At 42.8% G+C, this 24,523-nt stretch overlaps 2 protein-coding genes and 2 long non-coding RNA genes across 6 annotated transcripts; 2 read left to right on the top strand and 2 right to left on the bottom strand.

Annotated features, from left to right (window-relative positions):
* Positions 1-459: 459 nt before the first annotated feature.
* Positions 460-9,520, bottom strand: chrna3 (cholinergic receptor, nicotinic, alpha 3). Of its 3 annotated transcripts, XM_086024706.1 has the most exons (6): positions 9,457-9,520; positions 8,371-8,507; positions 7,194-7,238; positions 5,615-5,724; positions 3,443-4,634; positions 460-2,325 (listed from the first exon to the last, which is right to left on the bottom strand). In XM_086024706.1, the coding sequence occupies exons 1-6, from the start codon at positions 9,518-9,520 to the stop codon at positions 2,197-2,199; spliced, it is 1,677 nt and encodes a 558-aa protein (XP_085880832.1). In that variant the 3' UTR covers positions 460-2,196. The 3 variants fall into 3 exon arrangements, with proteins under 3 accessions (XP_085880832.1, XP_085880833.1, XP_085880834.1); XM_086024707.1 differs by lacking the exons at positions 8,371-8,507; positions 9,457-9,520 and having other exon boundaries at positions 3,443-4,629; positions 7,194-8,355; XM_086024708.1 differs by lacking the exons at positions 5,615-5,724; positions 8,371-8,507; positions 9,457-9,520 and having other exon boundaries at positions 7,194-8,355.
* On the top strand, positions 1,852-15,244 carry LOC147149555 (uncharacterized). Its single transcript, XR_015086016.1, has 5 exons — positions 1,852-1,965; positions 2,218-2,368; positions 9,411-9,741; positions 13,053-13,208; positions 15,034-15,244. It is a non-coding gene; the product is annotated as an uncharacterized LOC147149555 (long non-coding RNA).
* On the bottom strand, positions 14,570-22,603 carry chrnb4 (cholinergic receptor, nicotinic, beta 4 (neuronal)). Its single transcript, XM_086024709.1, has 6 exons — positions 22,266-22,603; positions 18,202-18,347; positions 18,079-18,123; positions 17,824-17,933; positions 16,430-17,486; positions 14,570-15,252 (listed from the first exon to the last, which is right to left on the bottom strand). The coding sequence occupies exons 1-6, from the start codon at positions 22,312-22,314 to the stop codon at positions 15,085-15,087; spliced, it is 1,575 nt and encodes a 524-aa protein (XP_085880835.1). The 5' UTR covers positions 22,315-22,603; the 3' UTR covers positions 14,570-15,084.
* LOC147149554 (uncharacterized) lies at positions 15,492-21,115 on the top strand. The gene is made up of 4 exons (XR_015086017.1): positions 15,492-15,756; positions 17,833-17,941; positions 19,303-19,407; positions 20,891-21,115. It is a non-coding gene; the product is annotated as an uncharacterized LOC147149554 (long non-coding RNA).
* Positions 22,604-24,523: the final 1,920 nt, after the last annotated feature.

Below are 24,523 nucleotides of genomic sequence, written 5' to 3'. Positions count from 1 at the left end.
TAAATAGTGTGTCCAAGTGGCCATTCAGCTCATCAGATGTCATTTTATTCCAGATAATCATAATCAACATGATTTTTTTTTTCTTAAGTACAATTTTCATATACCCTATTGAGATATGATTTAATTTAATTTAATTGAAGGATTTAAGTTGAATTCATTCAGTGACCATGCCACTCACATCTCAAATCGTCTCCGCCCTTTCAAATGAATGGAAATGCCCTTAATCTGTTCGTCTCCCTTTGGAAACTGTAGGGGGTGTTTTTCAACAAAGAAAATGAGCACTATTTAATATTGTAATTCATGAAAACAGAGTAGTAATCTAATAGAATGTAAAGAATTAAAGAGTTTGTGCATCATGAGTTGTTGTTTTTATCCAATTCAATGTGCTGTGCCCGTCTTGAGCAGCACACGATCATGCAGTCAGTCAGTCACAAATGAAGAAAAATGTTCTACTGCTACTACTGTGAGTGACTCAGGAAAATGATTTAATACGTAGTCATTTTTTATAGAGAACAAAGAACATATGCATTTGAGTTTTGTTGTATATGATCTCTCCAAATGTGTTGCTTGTCATTTTGTGTTCATACATCTGTTACTGAGAGGCCTGAAAAATGACGAAAATCGATGCTAACCGTTAGCATGTCAATGGCGTTTTTCATGATAGGTTACCATTAAGCTAACTGGACTCTCGTAAAGCAGGGCTTTAATTAACGTAGTTGTTTCACATAGGTGGAAGGTCCGTCATTGACGGACTCCCGTTTTCGCTTGTGGACTGACGATCGATGGTAATTTCGAAACACCGATGGAATAAGCGCCATCTTTCTTTGAAAATCACAAATGCTATGTGAAATGCTGTCTGCTTGGGAGAGCTCACTCTAAGACAGTGAATTTGAATGAAATAGTTTGCTCTCATCTTTCCCTGCCAGCACTCATTATAAGGGCTGAATTGTCTTTGAATCTGTCTTGGTGTATAAATATGGTTTTAATATCAGAAACTGAAGCATGTCATGAATATTTCAGCCACGTGCACTTAGCACCACAATGAAATCTTTCACCAGCGCTTTGCACTTTTTGTCGTATTTAACACCAGGTGTAGATTCCAGGACACAAAAATACAAGCATAAAATCTACCTTTTGATGGCAGAAAGTGAGCCTCCATGAAAAAAAGCATGGAGAGTCTTTATCACGGGTTGTCATATTATTGATTGTCCAATCAGATGACATTGCCGCGGGCGAGGCTGCCTCTGACGATATGGAGCAGTGATAAATGGAGCCTTTCTGGCCTCTTTTAAATTGGTCCCTCAGTCCAAAAGGCAGCATCCCGCAGCTGATTTATTCACCAATAGATAGAGGAAGTCAAACTGGTCTAGAGTCATTATTTAGTCTTGATGGATCATTTTGGCATCTTTAGATTCCAAAGTAGCTTGTCTTCTATCATTTTTGATCCATTTATGATGTCCCTTAATTGGGCTTCATGGCGCACGCGTGATTGGCATGTCAGCATCACTGTTCTGAGGTTCTGGGTGTCAATCTCATTTTAGGCCCTCCTCACAATACGAAATGCATGTTAGGCTCATCAGGAGTGAAGTCAACCCCAAGTGTGAATGCTTTTAAATGCGGGTCATAAATTGTTCTTTTTTGTTGTTGTTGCTACATGATTGAGGTTTTGCGCATTTTTAAAGCCAATCTTCTCCCCCCAAAAACCTTTCTTGCACTGTATGTTCTGTTTTAGTAAGTTATTTTAGTAAGCTAATATTTTTTTTACATTTCTTTTTCTATTCTTTTTAAATGCGCTGTATAAATAAAGCTGCCCGAGGTGTGAATAAGAGTGTGTTTGTCCAGATGTGCCCTTTGGGTGAGGAGTCTGACCACCAGTCCGGGGTGTACCCTGCCTCTCGCACAAAGTCAGCTGAGATGGCCTTCAGCTGGGGGAGACGATGTACCTTTCTCACGCCACTGTTGCAGGCAAGTTGTTGTAGTACCACAGTATCACCATACGATGTCGCTCCTCCATCATAATGTGTGGTTCAGGTTGCTTGCCGTTCAATTTTGGTTTCACGCTCTGAAGGCCTTCTGTTTTCTATATGTGAAATGACTGACACGGTTACGTTTGTCTTGTCTTTGAAAATATCCTCCAAATCTGTGCCTTATGTCAGTTTGACGTGTTTAAAAAAAAACAAAAAAAAACATATGTATTCATATATCTTCCCCAAGTAGCAGAGGCTGGAGGAAAAGGCCAGCGGTTCCCAGGATGCACACGAGGACAAAAACCCACAGGAAGATGCGGTCGATCACCATGGCAACGTACTTCCAATCGTCCTGAACCTGCAAGAGGAGCGACAATGACAAAGCGCTAAATGAGTGCAAGGTACTTACAAAAACGATCTTCCTGCTTTCCGTGGAGATATTTTGAAAACTCACTTCAATTCCTCGTCCATTCAACCTGAGCGGTATTACCGCCACCAAGGTCAGAAATTTCAAGGCAAGAGTGTTTAGTTACATTTGTGAATTATTATTATTTCCATACAAAGAATATGAATATTGTTTATGCCCAATAACACACATTATGTCCCATTAACCAGACTGTTAAAAAAAACATAAGGGCAGAGATTGCACAAGCAGCGCGTGAAATGTTGGCCAATCCCATACGTAATTATACAGACAAACGGAGAAAACCTTTCCTCATTAGGGACATGGGTGAGCTGGAGGTGAGCTTATCCCAGCTGATTTTAGGTAAGAGTAAGGGTACATCTGGACTGTTTGCCGAACAACCATTGACGCTTACATTCATATCTGCGGACAATTAACCGTATTTAGTGAAGCTGACGTGTGTTTTTCGGGAACCTTGGAAAAAGCTCACAAATGCGTGCTTACTACACACAAAGATTCAAACCCACACCTGTGTGGGGCAACGTTGTAGAATTGAAGAATAATAGTAGAAGAAGAAATAGAGTAAGCTCGGCTAACTGCGAACTCGGGTGACAGCATTTTAGTGACTCGTCGTGAGACACGTGAAAGAAACGCTTCGGCCATCAAAGCTTCGTGTTCAAGCAGACAAGCCCAAGTGACAGGTACGCATATAGCTTATCAAGTGGGAACGAGCCGATCGTAGCTGGAACAGTTTGGGCTTTCCTTTCTTGTGAAAAACGCTTGTTCTGTCATCATCCTGGACCCCGACATTCATTTGCGAGTGGGCGTGACGGGGGAGGTTTCTTAATTAAAAAACAGTTTTATGGCTTCGGTAAAAGTGTGGACATTGCGAGTTTTATTAGCATGCTAAAGACACCGGAACCCATCCAGCCTTTCAGATTTATCGCTCAGGATAACCGTTTGGAGACGGCCGAGGATCGGGCCTTTGCCGAGTTTCTTCGCAAGGGAGGAAAATGCTCCCACGGGGCCCGATTGTGTGTTATCGGTGTAGCCGGCGTTAGTCAGCTCTCACCTCCTTGGCCTCATTCTGCATTCTCATGTTCTCCGCAATGTATTTGACGCTCTCAATGGCCTCCCTGATCTCGGGCGAGAACGGCAGCAGGGTCAAGACCCCGGCGTCCAGAGATTCCGAGCTGGAGCGGCGACTCCCCGCTGCAGGCGCGGCGCCGCCTCCGCCCAGGACCTGGAGGCAGCTCAAGCCGCCGCCGCCGCCTCCACCTCCGGAGTCCGCCGGCAGTTTCCCGGCCCTGTGGTGCCGGCAGCTGTCGCGGCGTCCCTCGCAGCACAGCGAGCCCGACCCAGCGCTTTTGGCCAGCTCGCTTGCGTTCAAGTTGTCGAGATTGCGGAGCTCGGTGTCGTTCGGGGGCCTCCGGCGCTCGGTCGGGCCGGACACCGCGCCGGAGGCCAGAGCCCGAGCCTTAGTTTGGGAGGCGGACGTGCGAAGGCCGCGCGGCCTCGGGCGGATCACCGGAACGGCCTCGTCGGTCTTCTCGTGATCCCGCTTTGGTCGGGTCATGAACATGACTTTGGGCAGCAGCCCCAGGAAGACGCCGCGCACCCACCGCGGCATGGTGTGCGTCTTGGGCGTGCGGTAGTGGACGTTCAGCACGAACACGGTGATGACGATGGAGAGGGTGACGAAAATCATGGTGAAAAGGAGGTACTCGCCGATGAGGGGAATGACCAGCGAGGTGGAGGGGATGGTCTCGGTGATGACCAGCAGGAAGACGGTCAGGGAGAGCAGCACGGAGATGCAGAGCGTCACCTTCTCGCCGCAGTCGGACGGCAGGTAGAAGACGAGCACGGTGAGGAAGGAGATGAGCAGGCAGGGAATGATCATGTTGATGGTGTAGAAGAGCGGCAGGCGGCGGATGTACAGCGAGTACGTGATGTCCGTGTAGATCTCCTCGCAGCAGTTGTACTTGATGTCGTGCTTGTAGCCGGGGGCGTCGATGATCATCCACTCGCCGCTCTCCCAGAAGTCCTTGAGGTTGACGGTGGAGCCAATCAGCACCAGGTCGATCTTGGCCTTGTCGTAGGTCCAGGAGCCGAACTTCATGGTGCAGTTCTGGTAGTCGAAGGGGAAGTAGGTGACGTCGATCTTGCACGAGCTCTTGAAGATAGCGGGGGGGATCCACGTGACCTCGCCGTTGTACCGCAGCAGAGCCTTCGTCTTGTCATCCACCTGGAAGTCTCCGACTGCGCTGTGAAGAAAAAAAACGCAGGGGCGGCGGAGGAACCACCTTTGAGCTCTCGGGTGCGTTTGCATCGGCCGCTTATGCAGAACGCGGAGTACGCTCCCGTCACCTTGCCGGAACTTGCAATCTTCCTAAGAATGCAAGTCTCCTTGGAAATGTGCAACGGCTTTCTACTTGGTAACGTCGCCCCTGACTCTGACGGATTTCCATCATAGCGGCGCAAAATGCATCTTGGGATATTTTCCGAGCCAAATAGCCATCCATGGTTTCTGTCGTTCGTCATCCGTCAGCGGCAAGGGCACCCGTCCGTCATTCGTAGTCCATCGTTTTTCATGACGGACTGAATTGTAATCGTCGCTCGGTCCGTCAGAAGCCCGTTGGTCCGTCAGTCGGTCCTCCCGAAAAATGTCAGAAAAACAGGGGGCCGCCAGTGACGGACTAACGGACGCAGTTAGTGACGATTACGTTGACGTACGAAAAACCGCTTCCGTCATTTTTATAAGGTGTGCCGTCGTTCGTCAATCGTCAGCAAAACCGGCGTGCCCACCTCTGCTTTTAGTTCAGCTCACTTCAAAATCTGCTTAGCATTCACTATGAGAAGATTGAAGAAGATTTCCTTTTTTTTTTTCTTAGACCGGAAGACGACGAGACCCGGAAGCGGGATTCTATTATAACGGACTAGCGCGTGAAGCAGTTTGTGCAACTTCACAGACTTCCTGCATTTAAAGTAGCTCTTTATCTGACACTTAAATATTGACATACTTTTTTTTTAACTCAAAACAATTATAAGACTCCATGGTGACAAACAAGTTAAGGGGAAAATTGTGTAAACTGTTTTTCATAATCCCGCTAAAGGGGAACAAAAAGCAATCAAACGCGCCCTTAAAACAATGGCACACAATTCTTTTCGACAAGCCAGTTTCGGCTGCAACAAGGGCAGATTGTTATTCTTGACTCGCCTTCCATTAAAAAAGAAAAACACTCACTTATTGTATAGCACAATATCAGGCTTCCATATCCTGTTGGACGGCACCCGTATGAACTCGACACCTCCGAAATCTTTTGGATTCCACTTGAGTTTGTAGTCATTCCAGATCTAAAACATTACAAATTACATTCATCACCAATAATAATTTTTTTAAAAAAGGTGAATTTAGGACCCCCCAAAATTGCTTGAACTATAACGGAATAACTTCAGACAGACAGATGGCATCACGTGAGGACTCCTCCTATAATGCGTACAAGCCCGAAGCTCATTTTCATGTAAATTTACCTTCCGAGCAAGCGACAAATCAAGACCATTTGGTGGCTCATTGGTCGATAGAAACATAAAGATTTTAGTGGCTGGCGCAAGGTAAAAGTTAATACAAAAAGAGGTCATAAATTGCACCATATAATCGAAAATGAAACATAACGCATCATTCAAACGCTTTGATTTGAAACCCATCTGCCCCCTCCCACCCACGCCCCCCGCTCCCTATAGAAACAATTAAAAAAGAGACAAGTTATTCAGTTAGCGCAGGACGTAAAATGTGCTTAACGGGCCTTTTTACTGTTGGCGGTCTTTGCAAGAAGTGACAATTGAGAGGAGGCCAGTGGGTGCCGTAAAATTTGCAGCAATTAAATGCGTGTGGGGGGGAGGGGGGTTTTGGTGTCTTGCCACCTCCCTTTTAGGTATACAAATGAAAATGTTTGCAAAAAATACACAGGAGTGAAATATGAGAGGTTTCAACATGATTCTTGTTAGAGATAGACCGATATGCTCTTTTCAGGGCCGATACCGATTATTAGTCGTCAAGGAGGCCGATGACCAATATTTGAAGCCGATATTTATTTTCAGTAAAAAGGAAAATATTGGCATCAAAATCGACAGAAAAATGTACTCTTAACGTCTTTAAGCATGTTTATTGAATAATGTTTCAGGTTTGCATCGTGTAGATTTTTTTTTTCTTAATTATTATGACAAGAATTTTTTGACAACATATATCTCCGTTATAAAATTGTAACAAAAGGTTCACGGCGCACCCAGGGTTGTCAGCATGTCTTAAAAAAGGATAAATGAAAACTTAAACAATAGCTCCATGTGGTTTTCGACAGTAAATGAAAATTTCAAAATGGCAGAAATGGTCAACTTTAACATCTTTGTTTTGATTTCCACAGTTCCAAATTAATTTATTATCGGCCAGCAAAGTTTTTAAAAAGGCAGATGCCGATATTCGTCAAAAAGGCAAATATCAGTGCCGATAATCGGTCTATCCCTAATTCTTGTAATATGTCAGATAATTAGCAAGGACGCGGTTGACGCACTTGAAGAACAAGCCATCCCGTCCGTCACTCTTCAGTTCAAATCAAATCCATCCGTGCTTGCGCTGCTTATCTGGACATGAGCCCAAGTTGTGATGCTTATCAGGTGGTTTTAACAACAGGTGGTTCAAGATGCCCCCCATCTTTCCAAATTCTAATTCAAACGGTCAGCTTTCGGCTTTCTTTCATGCACTGGGACAGAGGCAAGGATCCGTAGTGGACGGACGCCCTTTGCTTGAATGTCCATTTGGGGCAACTTACGTGTCTGAGCCACAGGTTGGTCTCCATGATCTGGTTGACTTCATCCTGACGACAGAGCAGCAGAGACGATTTTAGGACGAGACACGCTTGAATATTTTAGCAGCAAAAACAGGGAGAATGCGTCCCCCTTGACGCTTGCGTGCTCCCGCAATTCTGGGCAGCGCAGGCGGATGGAACTCGTTTCAAACGGGACCTATTTTGGAGATTGTGAAATTAAACAACCAAGGACAGTAATGCACTGCACTTTCGCGGTTCACTAAACTTCAGTATTTGTGTTTTTTTTTTTTCCTTGCAAACTATTGTTCAGTATTTGCTGAAAAATTCACCTGATAGTAGTACAGTATATTGTATCAGTTAGTCCAAGGAAGTGTGCTCAATTTGAGGGACAAGCTAAGTTTGGCCTGGGTTGTTAATAAAGCGGTCTATTGATTGATTGATTTCTTGAACATATAAACACAACATGAAAGGCACGAAGAAAACAAAAACAAAAAAAATCAAAATAAAGGATCACTACTTATCTTAATTCAGTCAAGTTTATATGTTCAAGGCGAGTAGGAAGAAGTAAAAAAAACTTGTCGAGTCCTACCCCTTGTTCACTATAAAGTATTGGAAATCATGTTCTATTAATACGAAGGTGGGTTATTCATAAATACACATTTATATTGTGTCTATTAACTAGTTTTGAGTTTCCATCGTAGAAAGTTTACAGCATGAGTTGGCATTTTTAAACGTTTCATTAGCTTAATAGCTGAATTGCCTATGTTCTTTTTGAAAAAACAACAACAAGAAGATCGAGTGCAGCTGCCTCGATTCCGCCCTTGTGGACTGATAATCTACACCGACACAAGCGTCTTTATTATTTGGAGGGAAAACGCGATTGGTATTTTTATGTATTAATGACCGTAAATTCACAAAGACTCAGCCAATTATGCTACTAGGCTAACGATTTGTTGCGTCCCTCCAACAATGCCGCCCTTCCGGACACTTGCTCCCACTCTCTGATCAATATGAATTCCATCCAAACCGCCGCAATTGTCACGCTGCCTTGGTGCACCGTTGCCCATCTCTCGTGACTACATGCTCGTTATTTAAGCGGAGTGAGGAATGTTTGAAGGAGCTGCTCCATAAATGGCCGCCAAGCGTAGACGGGGTGGATCTCGGCCACCGCGCTACTCACCACTTTGACCAGCTGGGACATGGAGACCTCAAAGTGCACGATGACCGGCTCGGACACGTTCTCCACCGGTCGAATGAACTGGTTGTACTTGGAGAAGATGACCGAGAACAGCTTGTGCTCACCTTCTGAACATGCGCCTACTGACGTCACCAGACAGACAGACGTGTTGAAAAGAAATCATAAAACATCTATAATAAGTCAGACTGCTAGTTTAGGTTGTAGGGAAAGCATATACTGACATTTTTGTGGTGGGTGTAAAAAATGACACTCTGTGCATGACTATATGTACATGTATATATGTATATATAAGTATGTATGTATGTATATATATATATATATATATATATATATATATATGTAAATGTATATATATATATATGTAAATGTATATATACATATATGTAAATGTATATATACATATATATACACATATATATACGTATACATATATATACGTATATATATACATACATATGTATATATATATATATATATGTATGTATGTATGTATACGTGTATATATGTGTATATATATGTATATATACATTTACATATATATATATATATACATTTACATATATATATATATATATATATATATATATATATATATATATATATATATATATATATACATGTATATATTTGTGTGTGTGTTTCTTTAATGCATGCACTGACTCCACTAAGTAATGACTGTATTCTCTTTTTGTATTTATTTTACTACATTTCTGCAAGGTGATATTCAAATTTAGTGCTAGTTAAAAATTAAACCAAAAAAAATTAATTGATTACAAAAAAAAAAGAAAAAAGTACTACCATTAAATCGACAGGGTGAAACATTTAATATGTCCCAGAGAAAATATAATTTTTACTATTTGTATTTTACAATGTAATAACATGAAATAGATTTTACAATTTTTTTTTTAAATGTCACAAAAATTGCAATGGACATATCAAGTCACTTGAAGCTATGTTGCAGAGTTAAAATGTGCTCTTTAAAAGCAGTGACTAATACCTAATGAACTAAATTGTGTTTCCAGTCAATCCCTCGATGTTAAGTCACAGAACGGGAGTAGCCCAACTCACCCTGAAGATGCAACAAAAAGACGGCGCAGGCGGAGGCAACAAGGAGGCAAAACCTGCCTTTCATTTTCCTGGCTGCTGAACGAACGCTGCTGCATCCAGGCTCAGAGAAAGTGAAGAAGAGGAAGAGTGAAAGGATGCAGAGAGGGAAGGAGAGCGAGCGAGCGAGCGAGCGGGAGGGAGGACGAGAGAGAGGCTTGGCGGGTTGAGCCAGCCTGTGACAGCAGGTTGATCGCCACGGCAACCTATAAGAAGTTGACGTGACAACCATGTCCTGTTTTTGTCTGGGTAAGTATGACACTTATGAATTTACTTTTTTTTTTTTTTAATCTCACTGAAGGAATTGAAATTTTCAGTTACAGGCCTTTTTCTTATAACTACAGCCACTGAGGTAAAATCCTCTTAAAATGTGAGATATTTTCTTTGAATTCATAGATTGAGATTTTGTTTGTCAACTACAGAGCTCCTCTGGTGCCAAGGTATGAAAAAAAAAAAAATCTAATCTGTTCGCTCAAATTTACCGATGTGTTCCCACAGTTGACTAATCTGTTCCGCGTCCGCGGTCAACTGCATCGTTTGATGTTTACTTGTAAATCCAGGTCCAGAAAGTCAAAACCCCGCCACAGTTTCTGGACATGGATTTGAACCAGTAGAACCAGTCGAACGTGATATATGGTTAAGATATATGTTTGTAGACAATGACAATATCGACGTCTTTTTAACTAAATGGTGATTACCACTCGATTTTTCAAATTAAAAATAGTGCTTCTCTTACACTGTCACTTTATTTTTACATCTTCGATTGAAACAGTAAAGATGAATAAACTCGGGCCTATGTGCAAGCCACATGTCTAAGGTCTCAAAATCTTTTGGAATTGTGTTTCTGTCTGCTACAGTGGCTAAGATATGAATTATTTTGTCGGTGTTGAATTTCTGGGAAAACTTCAGGTTTTCAAGGGTAATTCCAAAGATGACCTTCGTTTTTGGGGAGCTGTTGAGCCAGGCGCTTTAGGCTTTAATGGGTTAAGGGTGGCCTTAAATTGCTTGTTTGAAACAGTTGTGCACATATTTCACATATATGTCATGTCTTAATTCATAATATCTTAAAATGAGAAACTTCTCAATGGATTCAAATGTTCAAAAAAAAACAAAAACTGTTGATGTGTCACCCACTTGACACATTGTTCACATTTTCTGACCAGACTTTTTCTTTCCCCCAATTTGAGTTTGCCATATTTGTCAAAGGAATTTTGTCTTTTTTTAAAAAATATATTTAAAAAACATCCACTTTTGTGTGTGTCAGTTTACCTATATGTTGTTTATTCGATGACTCAACAGAAATAAGCATTTCTTCCCTTAAGTGCTGTTGACATGTTTTCAGGGCTCGGTTTAAAGTTGCTTTTGAAAATGTGCACCATTACGCTGAAACTCCCAAAGAGTAAACTTCCACTCTCTATCCCCTCACCGAAAGTGTCACACCCCTAATTTCTTTCCATTGTATTCATAAGTACCCTTTCAACGAATTGGGCACACAATTGTGAGATTTGCAGAGTAAAATGTCATTGTTGGTGTGTATTATGGCAAATTGAAAATGTTTCTCGGATCAAAAGAGAAAACAGGATGATTGTGGACGACTGTTGACTCAAATCAAACAGTACAAACCTCCAGGGCTGAGCATGCACAATTTGCAATTCGATGGAGACAAACAAAGAGTACCTTGAGTGGAATGTGCAAGTTCTGGAAAAGGGAGCACAAGTGGAAAATGCCGGGACTTCAATTTGCCATTAAAACTCTTTTTACAACGGCCAGCCATTTTACAAGGGGCATACTGCCAATCTCACAATTTCAGAGGGCGGACGAATGAAATTAGCACCCCAAACATCTCAATTTCATCAGTTTTGACAAAACAACAAACAAACAGACGGTATATCTTCAGAAAGAAAACATTTATTTCACATCAAGATAAGCAGTCCGATGACATAGGAACAAAGGGCTATAATATATAAAGCGGAGAAATGTAGCAAACAATTGGCATCCAGCAGTTTCCGCATTCCCACGGTGAAGCTTTCCTACATTTGCCACATGTCAATTTGCCGCAGTGTACACAACGTTGAGAGCTTCCACTTTCTGATGCATGGTGCTCAAAAGACAAACCGATTTTTTTTTTTTTTTTGCGACGCATACACCGTCAGCCAGGCTCCTCCAGATGTGAAAACCTGTGTGGACTGCAACTGGCGCCCTGAGGTTACCTTTGCAGTGGCCGGTAGCTCCCGACGATTTTTGTTGAGGAGATGTTGTATTTCTCTGAAGGAGCATGTTAGCCAAAGACAGAGAAGTGAAGAAACCGTCCATCGTCACCGTCCTTCCCTGGTCCATAAACGGTTCCGTCAATTTCAGAACCACAATCTCCGACGGCCTCTCTCCCGTTGGACGAGCGGGGGCTTTTCCCGAGTAAAGTATGGCATTGCACATGTATTTAGTGTCCAGATCTACTGCAACCCAAAACTTGATTCCAAACTTGTCAGGCTTGGATGCACTGTACTGCAGAAATGGGCAACAAACCTTTGTGAGAAGGACACAAAGACCCGGAGATTTACATCGTCATTATGCGACAAAATAGCTCTGACGGCACTTGCGCGAGTCAACATGGATTCCCGCGGCGCTTTTTGCTTACTTATTTGTCCGCAACCAACCATTGCTTCTCGTTGAAAGGTTTAAAAGCAATTCTGACCTCTTGTCGGTTCTCCCGAACCAGTTTGGCGTCGTGATTTTTGGTTTCGTAGAAGTGACCTCAAAGGACAGAAGTTCTTTCTTAATGGACAGTATTTGGCTAAGACTTGGAGAGACCCAGAGACTTGGCATGCGTTTGACAAACCACTTCCGCGGTAGCTGCGTTTTTAACAAACGAGGATGTGGATTCCAACACGGAGCGTGGGAGAAATATTCGGCTGCTTAAAAAAAAAAAAAGCCCGGCTATGTGTAGACAAGGCCTTAGTCAACAGTTGTCCACAATCCTCCTGTTTTTGTCTTTTGAACCCGAGAAACATTTTCAATTTGCCGTGAAAGTTCTTTCATAATGGACGGTGATTTTACAAAGGGCATACTTGTATCACAAGTATTTGTAATGAAAATCCTTGGTGAATGGGAATTTGATACTGTAGTAGGATGCAGATTGTGCAGTCCAGCTGTGCCGGAGAGGGTGTGGAGGGGCCAGTCGGTGCTCAACTTGTTGGAAGGGATACTTAAGAATACAATGGGAGGTTGATTAGGGTTGTGACACTTACTCACTTTCGGTGGGGAGGTACGGAAAGAGAAGGCGTCTCTTTGGGAGGTGGGGTCCATGGGTTCTGCATTCATTTGGAGGATGTACAATTCGAAGAGCAATTTAAGAGCACACCCATTTAAAAAGTTGTCTGATTGACATAATAGCAAATAACACTTAGCAGTGAGTCAGATAGATACGGACAATGGCAGTAATGTAAAGTTTCAAATGACCCTGTCACAGTTTTGTGAGGATTCTTTTTAGAAATATCCCTGTTATTGTGCTTCTCACCATCTTTTCCCCCGCTGAATAAACGCTCCACTTTTCCTCCTGCCAGAATGATTTTCCACGCTGTCCTTCAGTCAGACGAACGAGCCGTCCGTTCGATAAATTTCGAGAGGCCTCCACTGACGTGAAATGGGGAGGTGCCAGATGGGAACTCCAATGCCGACACCGGACCCTTGAGAAAATATCTCCATCATAAAAATGCTTTGTGAGCTTTATGTGCGTTTTGGCCTCGTTCGTCTATATGGTGGACAACTGTGTCCATGAATCCAGCTTTTTCTGTCGCTGGTCCTTCCCTTTGGAATGAGCTTCCATTGAATGTTAGGCAAGCCTGCCCCGTCTCTGTCCATTTTTAAAAGCCGTTTGAAGACAACACATTTCTATTCTTTGGCTTTTGATCCGACGTGAGCCTGACGGTTTTCTGCTGTTTTCCGGTGACTGTTGTATATAATATTTTGTCTTTTAATGTATTGCTTTCACTTGTTATATTATTGCGATTTTGTTGTTGTAATGTAGGGGTGGGAATCTATGGGTACCTCACGATTCAATACAATGGTAATTCAGAGGCCCACGATTCGATTTAATTCCGATTCAGAGGCCTATGATTCGATTTGATTGCGATTTCGATGCATCACTACATTGCCGGACATTTTATAGTCCATATAAAACACCGGTACATTTTTTTCAAACAAAAAACTCGAGGAAGAGCAAAGATTTATATTTCACACTTTGACTTTGCTCCGCCCGTATGAGGTTTTGCTTGTTCCGCCATCTTGTCACGTATTAGCTTAGCCTAGCACAAACGTCTGACGTACAAATGCACGTAATCGCTTGCGCATGCTTTGTGTTTTAGTTCAACTTTAAATATCGATTATTAATACCTATGAATCGATTCGGGATCTTTTTAATACGCCGAACGATGCATCGAAAAAAACGATTATCGTTCCCACCCTTATTAAATATATATAGTGAGAGATAGAGAGAACTGGGATTAAAGTCCATTTGGAAAAAAAAGAGGGAAAAGAGGAGGGGGGTAGTTAACATGGAGGCTGATTGCTATCCCGTGATGAAGCTTTGGCAAAACGGGCGACAGTCTGCAGAATCTCCTAATGAGCACACTCAGCACCATTTAATGAGCGGTGACTATTGTGTGTGTGTGAGTGCATGTGCGTTCTATTTTAGTTACCAGACTCTAGTGTTGTGACAGTTTAAAAAAAAAAAAATCTGATTAAGGCTCTGCGATGAATCAATTTTATCGATTCGTTCAAGTTAATTGCTGAAGATGATTTTTTTTTTGCAGCTTCCTTAGCTCAAAGTGCATTTCCGCCTATGTGCACTGCTTGCACTGACAACATGGCTGCAAACAGAGGAGCTTGTTTTCAAACACACTGGTCAGGGTTGCCATTTTAGTGATTTTTCCGACCAATCTTGCGACTCTCCAAAAAAATGGCACTTTCTATAAGAGTGGGGCCTACGTTTGAGGAAATACGTTGAAAATGCAAAACAACACAGCATATTAAGACTTGATTGACAATTTGTTACATTTAATCCAACTCGCAGGGACAGCATTTTGTACGCAGTGTGAAATAACATCTATTGGTGGGCGAAACTTGGTTTTCCTGTTGAGCGTTACAAACCCAGTAAGCCTCGATTGAGCACAGGACTGACACACAGAGACAGATAGTTTGAACATGAAATATCTTGTCTTTGCAGTGTACTCAACTAAATATAGGTTGATTGTGATTTGCAAGTCATTGGAATCTGTTTTTATTTATGTTTAACACAACCTCCCAACTTTACTAGAATTGGGTTTGTAAGTGGAGAAAAAATGATTTGACGTACAAAGTGTTTTGATTTACGAATGCGGCCACAGACTGAACTACAAACTCGTAACTCGTGGCACCACTGTGTGACTGTTCTTTTAACACCCTTCATTGAGGCGGTTCCTTCTTTTGGAGTAAGTGTCACGAAAAAAGCCAAAGAAAAAGCAGATCACGCACAAGTTAATGCTTAATCCCTGTTGTTTTCCACAGATTTGCAATGCCTTCTTCCCTGACAAAAGGTGCTCCACAAAATTGGGCAGGTCAAATGCGAGGCATCTCCGAGGTGGGCTGCTGGAGTTGCTGAGGCACCTGACTCTGGAAGAGGGGCTGCAGGAACAGGCCCAGGGTGCCCACCACGCACACAATGACGAAGATCCACAGGAACATGCGATCCACCACCATGGCCACGTACTTCCAGTCTTCGATTACCTGCAAGCACAAACCGGAATCCCTCTAAGGCCGGGCTCTTCGATCCTGTTCCTCGAGGGCCGGTGTCCCGCCTGTTTTCCATCTGTCCCTGCTGCAACACACACCTGATTCCAATGATCAGGATCGTTATCCAGCTTCTGCAGACCTTTGGTGAATATCTGTAGCTGGGAGAGATGGAAAACAGGCAGGACACCGGCCCTCGAGGAACAGGATCGAAGACTCCTGCTCTAAGGGCTGAGCGCTTAACGGACAAATTGTGAGCTCGTCTCAAACTGGTGGTCTTACAGGAGGAGGCGTTACATCAGACAGACTGGATCATCGCAGTTTCATGGCCTCCATAAAGTTGCCCCACTATTGACCCTTGCACCCCATTTTCCATGGTGTCCTTGGTTGTTTTCAGAAGCGCTTTTTCCTCGCAGGTTCCTCCCCCTGTCGTATTGATTCGTCATCAATGAATCACCCAGCGTCTGCCTTTGATTTGATGGGTCACTGGCGCTACTAAAGGTTAGCACTTGTCCTACGTCAAGGGGGGGTTAAGGGATGTAGCGTAGCAGCACACGTGATTTTGGCCCCAGTTGACTGAGAATGGAAGATCGAAGTCATCGAAAACCTCACCCCCTCCGCCTGGCCTGGCCTGGGGTCAAGCTAAATGTTTAATCGATTGCTTTCCTTCCACCAAATTGTCTGGTTCATCCAGTTAGCAACGTAACTTGAAAGGATACACAATGCACCCTCTGCTCATTTGCGAGCTAGCTACACGCAAATATTTCAATTTCAACCTTCGGCTGAAAAATTCACCTATTCACGCCACGTTGCGTGTTTTGTTACTGCAACACCCTGAAGGAGGAAGCTAAGCTTGGCAGGGATAGATCCAACTCGCTCATGCCAGTAGCGGATGTTTAGATCAAGATCAGCTGCTAATGACTAGCGGCTCAACGTAAGTGCCCAACTAAAGATAAAGAGCCGTAGCGATACACGTATTTAACAAAGGAGAGTCTGAAAAATTGAGAAACTCTTTGTATGCTTACATCTACTGTATTATAATATGCTACATTGCACCAAGCTAAGTTACCTGACGCTATGCTAAGTGTAAAGCGCTTTGAGTACCAAAGGTAGAAAAGCGCTGTTCCAGAGCCTTTGTGAGAGAAACGCAATCACTAAAAATCATTATACGTACACTTTGATCGTCATCATCTGCCATCATGTGCTCGGCGACGAAGCGCACCCCGTTCACCGCCTCATGGACGTCGGCAGCCAAGTGTGAACCGCTTCTAAGACGGACGTCCTGCGTCAAGGCGAAACCACCGGCAACGCAATCCGTGGACCGCAAGTCTCCCTTCTTGTCGGCGTGGCTAAAGCCCAAAGGAGGGCTCGTACTTTTATGTCCCGGTGTGGACAAGGCAGAGTCCGAAGGCGGCAAGGCCGAAGACAACTTGGGGAAAGCGGTTTGGGATGCGGCGGGGCAACCCAAACCGAGAACTGTCCTCCTCGATCCGAGGCGCGGCTGTTGTCGCGGCAACCTCAGACGCGCGGTGTTACCGTGAGGGCGCCTCATGAACAGCAAGGCGGGCAGTTTGACCAGAAAGATGATCCTGACCCAGGCGGGCATGGTGTGCGTGCTGGGGGAGCGGTGGTGGACGTTGAGCACGCACACGCTGGTGATGATGGAGAAGGTCACCAGCACCATGGTGAACATCAGGTACTTGCCGATCAGCGGCACATCCAGGGAGGTCGGCGGGACGATCTTGGAGATGAGCAGCAGGAAGACGGTGAGGGCCAACAGGACGGAAATGCACAGGGTCATCTTCTCGCCGCAGTCCGAGGGCAGGTAGAAGACCAGAATGGCTAGCGAGGTGATCAGCACGCACGGAATGATCAGGTTGATTGTGTAGAAAAGCGGCTTCCTCTTGATGATGAAGTCGTACGTGACGTCCACGTAGGTGGCGTCCAGCGGGTTGACCGTCCGCCGGCCGGGTAGCGCCAGGATGTCCCACTCGCCGCTGGGTGTGAAGTCGTCCATGCTGGCCACCTCCGTTTTCAAGATCAGGTCAATCTCGGTGTGGTCGTAGGTCCACGAGCGGAACTTGAGGGTGCAGTTCTGCTGGTCGAAGGGGAAATGCTTGACCTCGATCTTGCAGGCGCTCTTGTAGATGGCGGGGGGAAGCCAGTTGATGCTGCCGTTGGAGAGCAAAATGACGTTGGTGAAGACTGTCACCTCGTAGGTCCCGTCGGCGCTGTGGGAAGACAGCAAAATGACTGAATCCAGACCGCCACTCTTTTTCTTCTTTTGAACCAAAAAGTGAATGATTATTTACTTTGAATGTTTTATTATTTTTCATTTTTATTATTTAATAATAGTGATTTCAATTATTACCAAAATAATTGTGATTCATATTTTTTTTTCATATTCGAGCAGCCCTAGTCCAACCATTCAATCCACTGTATTTATTTATATATTTTTTCTATTTTTTTTTTCAAACGTTAAGGTAAAAGAGGGTCTGAAAATGTCTGGCATTGAATGAGACACCTACAAACTGTTTGAAAATGATGCATAACATGTCTCCTACTAACTTGTTATAGAGGACGACATCAGGCAGCCAGACGTGTCGGGAGGGAATACGCAGCTTGTCGATGCCTTCGTACTTGGCGGGGTCCCACGATAACCTGTAGTCCACCCAGTGCTGAACAGGTAGGGAGAGAGTAAGTCGGATTTCCCAATCGGCATGCCTCTTTATCGGTGAATAACTATAGCGTGTAGACGTAGTACTTGAAATGGAAAGGACGGGCACGGATGAATTCAAATTCAAACTTGTTCGTTATATTTACCTGAGTGAGCCAGACATTGGTGGTCATGATCTGCTCCCTTTCGTTCTAGAAACGACAACAGGGAATTAACAACCGAGTTCTAAACAGTTTGCGTGTATTTGTACAATTTTAACCAATACGTACTACGCTAATGAGCTGCGCCAGAGACACTTGGAGCTTCACCGTCACCCTCTCGGTGCGGTTGACCGCGGGGCGGATGAGCGGATTGTAGCGGTGCTCGCCTAGCAGCCAGTTAATGAGGCGCTCCTCCGAGTCGGCACCGCCGCAGCCTGGACAGACACTTTGTTGTCATGACCAACTGTACACACGTGCTCAAAAAAATAGCACATTAGCAGAGTACAATGGCACCCAACTGAAAAGAAAACCAAGTAAGATTACAGGTAAAAAAAAAAGAAAAAAAAAAGAAAAGGAAAAAAGCTGTGCTATATTTTCTTCATTAGGGCTGCGGGCGGGTTGGAGATGATCTCACAGCTGAGTACACCCGCCAATCAAAAAACGGGGCCATTTCATCGATTCTTAATGTTGCGAGAGTTATGCTAATAATATCACAATTTGTAACAGCACACGTTCTTTCCTCACGTCATTGTGATTTTATCCTATATTTTTGCTTAATTATTATAAAAGTACATCTTTTTCTCATTTAATTCCAACTCTTTTAATCATAGTTTGTTTTGAAGAATTTTTCATTGGGTGGAAAAAAAATCTTTTGCATTTTACAAAGCTCCAAAATTCTTCAAAAAACTTTGATAAACATTCAATGTACGTTTTGCATGTAAAAAAAAAAATTTAAAAACGGGAAAGGGGAAATGAGAAGAAAAATCCCTGATTTTTAAAAATTTTAAATACTGAATAAACCATTTTTTTAAATCTGCGGATGGGTGCCAAACCGCAAGTATGCATTGTTAGAACTGTATTAGAAATGTGTTATCCTAAAAGTACAATTATTACAAAGCCTAATTTGTTTTTCTCTTATCACAATACATGTAGGATAGTATCATTTTTAAAATGTATTTGTATTCATTTTTGGTCACATCACAATTGTAACGTGGTATTTCATTGTTTCGTTCTCTTAAAATAAAATAAATCCTTGTGATAGGAAGACTTTATTCAAATTGTTCTCCCTAAATTTGTCATTCAACTACAAGTATTGTCTATTACTGAATATGAATTCATTATTACAACTTTATGCTTTATTGATTGTTTTTTTTCTTCCTAACATTACAGGTCCTCAGTTTGCAAATCACGATTTGAACCGATGACGTTTCGTGGTTAGAAATGGTGCAAAAGTGTGCACACCTTTCATGGTGAAAGCCAGCTACAGGAGTAAAGGTAAGATATTAGCATTTTTTTGTGAGTCTTTCTCATATGATGATTTTATGTTACCGGCCTCTAAGTATTATTCCCACAAATATGTACTGTAATCATCACTTATCAGGTTACATCAGGTTACACGGCGCACAGTTAAGTTTTATAACTGTACACCACTAACGACCCAGGCTAAATGTAGCTCCGCCCCGACATACAAAGCTTGTTTCTCAGTTGAGATGTATCATTTCAACATACTTCCTTGACAACAATTACTGTAGTACTTTCCTATTTAGACGGGGCTTTTGCGGTATCTTACAGCGTTTCAGAAAGAAGAAAAAATGCAAATGGGTGAGTTTTTCAGCGAAAAGATGGGGACAGGTTCCACCGGAAGAAAAAATATATATACAAATAGGGGGATTTGTGAATAGTCAACCATGAATATGCGGGGGATTATTGTGTTAGCAATAAAGCAGAAGTAGTGAACCCCCAATGTTTACTTTTCATCCACATGAGTATTATGCAGAAATAGACAGTTGAGTAAGTGTTTCTGTTACGGCCGAAGGAACAAATAAAAAGGAATAAATGAAGCCCATATCCCATCAGTTGACTCAATTACAAACCCTCTAATTGGAGGCTCCTGTTCAAGTAGAATTGCTACCATGGAGAACTTGAAAAAGTCATCAACTGTGACCTTTCGGATAGAAAATATGGCTTGACGCACCAATGATCACAATGTTGTTGCGCTTCCAAACTTTGTAATGGCTTTCTTGTTGTTGTTGAGACGCACTGTAGGTCATTAGCGGGCCAAACTCCACCGTCTGTCTAATGGCGCCATACATGCTCGCGCATCTGAGCCAGCTCGGCACTGGCTGGGATGCCCACCATGACTGTGCGCCCCCCGTGGCTACCCCTGCCGCTTTGGTTAGCAGATGGCGTGTTTTCAAGACCTCGGGGGTCACGATCAAACAAGGAAACAGGCGAAACTCACCTCAACTTGCAATTTCACCCGCTGTGTGTATCATTGGCCTATTTTTTTTTCTTTTTTCACATGTAAAAGTGTTGATTGAAAATGTGGTCAAGCGTGGAAAATACAGTGTCTGACAAAAGTGAGTACGCTGCTCACTTTTTTTTTGTAAATACTGTATTCTATTTTTTCATCGGAATACATCCTCAAAACATCTCGAGTAAGCAACAAAAGTGAGTGCACCCGGAACTGAGAATTATTCCTCTTCTTTCTCCAATGTCAAGTGGCTCGGTAATGGTCTAAACATTCAGCTGCAAATGGGGAGCAAGTGTGGTAAATATAGTGATAGGTGGGCACAAAATATATCTTTTTACCGCATGCAATGCTGCTGATTATTCTTGCTGCTTTTCGACACATGAAGTATTTATACGTACAGTATTAGCAAATAGATCGCTTGAAAGTACATGTAACTAAACATTTGACATGGCCTTGTTCACAGCAAGCAAAGTGTAATGGAGATCTGTTGTAATACTTTTTTAGATGGCGAGGAACGACGGGGTACGCCAACTCATGTTGACGGAGGCGCATTCCTTAAAAAGTTTGGGAAACATCCAAACAGCTGTAGCAACTTTGCATTACGCCTTCCGCGTTACAGTGAAGACCGAGTGTTTTATTGTTTTGCATCTTACTATTGACAGAGATTAACTTCTTTTTACACTTGTAAGGTAACTAAGACTCTTATCACATAGGTCTTCATGTTGATTTTTTTCCCCGATTTGTATTCATCACATTTTTACTGAAAGCATTTCAAAGTAACATTTCACCATCATTTTGTTGAGTGTAGTAGCCAGTTAGCTTAGCCTAGCCGTTACACAACTAGCAATGCGGCGCTAATTAATGTGTCAGCTTTGGGGTAGAAAAGGTAACTCCGCATTTTCGTCACTGAAATGCTGTACAGAAGCAAGCTTTTATCTCATGTCGTTTGTATGTAATTAAGCATTTTGCTGAATCGCAACTTGGCAAACGTTCAATTCTGTCCGGTGTCTACTGCCAACCCTTAACCATTTGCGATTTGTTTCGTGTCGTAATAAACGGTTTGCACTAGTCTTAGTGATCATTTTGGGCGGAGAACATCAGCGCATGGTGTTATTGTTTGTTACTTTCCCATAAACATAAACTGACGTATGTTAGAAAACTGCAGTTGTTTGTTTACGTTCAACTCAAGTCGGACCACAACTGCATCCACTTTGAGACCACCAAGAGGCCGCTGGCGGAACAGCAGGCGCCCCCCAAAAATTGTGACGGTTTGCTCAAAGGCACAGAAAAGGCGCTGCAGGAGTCTGCTTTTCAAGAAGAATATTTTCATTTGAAAATATTGGATTTATTCATTTTTATTATTATTATTCGTATTATTATTATTACTATTAATTGTGTTTTATGTTCGAACTTATTTATTTACAGCAATTTCGTTTCATGGAACAAACAAAACACACTGCAGCAGCTGTGTTTTAAGTGCTCCAGAAGTAAAGTTGAGTTAAGAACAATCCAACCAATTTCGTGTGACTTGAGAGCTCATCGGGTGTGCACGCAACATTTTCTAATCTCACTCGATCGGCCCTTAAAAATGATTTATTTACTACAAATAATGTATCTTATATTGTTATCTACGCCAGCGTCATTCAGTGTACCGTGAGATATTTTTCCCCTCGTGTAAAATATGTGGATTAATTGGCTTCTGTCTAAACACTGCAACACACAAAGTATTCCGGACTGATATTTGAATGAACTATATTGTGCAAAAGTCTGCAAGGGGACAGTACGACAGTAAATAACTGTACAATACGTGTTGGCTAATAATAATGTCGTCAATTCAGCAGCCTTTACTTCAAGCACTATTGAGCAAATTGGCTCTTACCTTGTATTAAAGTGAGCACGCAAGCGATAATAGCGAGAGTAGTCGTCATTTTGCCGGTAGCGTGTGCTCAGCGGGACGAGTGAGCCTGCGAAGCCTCAGAGCAGCGCTCCTTTGGCCGGCCAAGCCGCAAGCGGCGCACGCCGGCGCGGAGCCAACATGGAGCTGCTGTCGGTAAACAAAGTCATCCGCCTCAAAAGTGTCACAAGTGGCTCCATTGTGACGGGAACCAATTAAAAATAATCACAACAAACAAAAAAGAACGAGTCGCTGTATTATGGTGGTTGTTGCTTTATCCGTCCATCCTGCAGGGGGACGCTCAGGCGACGTGTCCGCTCTTGAGGCGTCTCAGGCGGCTTGTGAGCGTCCAAGACCTGCCCAGTTTCAATTTACACTGGAGCTCTCGTGTCATGTACACAAGTGTCGCTTCTTCGTCAAACTTCTTGCATGCTTCCACGCAGTAATCAAAGATACAATTCGACTTGCAAATCCATGTTTCAAACACCCATTTTTGATCAAAACACAATGTATGGTCAAAAGTTTTCCCTTCCCTCGGCTTTTGTTGTTAATGCTTAATCTTTGCATATTAAATTGTGTAGGAGGTGGTGCACCCTCGCTACATGAGCCAGTGAACATGTAAAGCTAAAAAAAATATTTGCTGTCTGTGATACACACTGCAGTACCTTTTCATACATGTACAAATTTTACCATTTTAGTTTATTATAGTATTATAGCAACTGAAACAATGAGTATGACTTTTTTTTTTTCTTTGACTTACAGTATTCTGAATATTTGAAGTGTATTCAAGGCCCAAACGAGTCTGCGCCTACAAAAATGAAATACAGGTCAAACACAGTGCATCGTATAAAAATAAGTTGACTGCCGTTAATATGAAGACATTCAAAACAATCAACCTTGGTGCAAGGTGGCCCATCTGTCACATCACATTTTTGAAACATTCTCAGCTGTCAGGTTAAAAAGAAATCAACCATTGTAAAAGGTCATGAAATGTGCTATACTATGATAGCAATTGACATGCATAGTGATGCCAGAGTCTTGCTGCTTTGAGCGTTGCAAGCGAAAAAAAAAGACACAAAAAAATCTTCTGAGAGGTCCTGTGATTGAGGTATATATATATATATATATATATATATATATATATATATATATATATATATATATATATATATATGTGTGTGTGTATGTATGTATGTATGTATATAAGTCATGTCATGTCATCTTCCAAACCGCTTATCCTATATAGGGTCGCGGGGAGTTGCTGGAGCCTATCCCAGCCGTCAATGGGCGAAGGCAGACTACACCCCGAACCGGTCGCCAGCCAGTCGCAGGGCACACTAGACACTGTCACTGAGCGGGAATCGATCCCACGCTGCCTGCACACAACTCAGGCGTGTGTACCACTACACTATCAGCGGACTTGTATGTATATATATATATATATATATATATATATATATATATTTTTTTTTTTTTCTTAATATAATGGTAATTGGGCGGCACGGTGGTCGACTGGTTAGCACGTCCGCCTCACAGTTCAGAGGTCGTGGGTTCGATCCCGGCCCCGGCCTGCGTGGGTTTTCTCCGGGTACTCCGGTTTCCTCCCACATTCCAAAAACATGCATGGTAAGTTGATTGGACTCGCTAAATTGCTCCTAGGTGTGATTGTGAGTGCGGATATTTGTCTCTGTGTGCCCTGCGATTGGCTGGCAACCAATTCAGGGTGTCCCCCGCTGGGATAGGCTCCAGCACGCCCCGCGACCCTTGTGAGGATAAGCGCTATCGATAATGGATGGATAATGGTCATTTTAAATGTATTTAAATTTTTTTATTCTTTTTTGTCAGTCAGCCTTTTTCAGTGTTGCCCGGATGACACATTTTACTCCAGTTGTTATCATTTGTATTAGGTAGTGTGACCATTTTTCTCTAAATTATATTTTTGAAAAAAATATTAGTGAATCCTTTTATTTTGAAGATACAGTTAGTCACTTGTACCTCAAAGTGCCTTGCGATGTTACAAGACAGACACATTTCATGTTCGACATGATATTTTTATCCTGATGTTATTTGTATGATTTGTATTCCGCGTCTCTGGCAGTGTCCCCTGATGCCGTGCTGCATCAGGCTGCCTTTCGTGCAGGCTGCCTGTCTTCAATTCCCACTCAGTGTAAATGTGAGTGTGACTGGTTGTCCGTCTCTATTATGTGTCCTGTGATTGGCTGGCTGTAGTCTGCCTTTTGCCC

This window comes from Filicampus tigris, chromosome 3 (genome assembly GCF_054856515.1).
Source record: "Filicampus tigris isolate MCC_2025a chromosome 3, RoL_Ftig_1.0, whole genome shotgun sequence".
Classification (NCBI taxonomy): Eukaryota; Metazoa; Chordata; class Actinopteri; order Syngnathiformes; family Syngnathidae; genus Filicampus; species Filicampus tigris.
The sequence above is the reverse complement of the archived record's forward strand: the minus strand, read 5'-3'. Positions and strand labels throughout refer to the sequence as shown.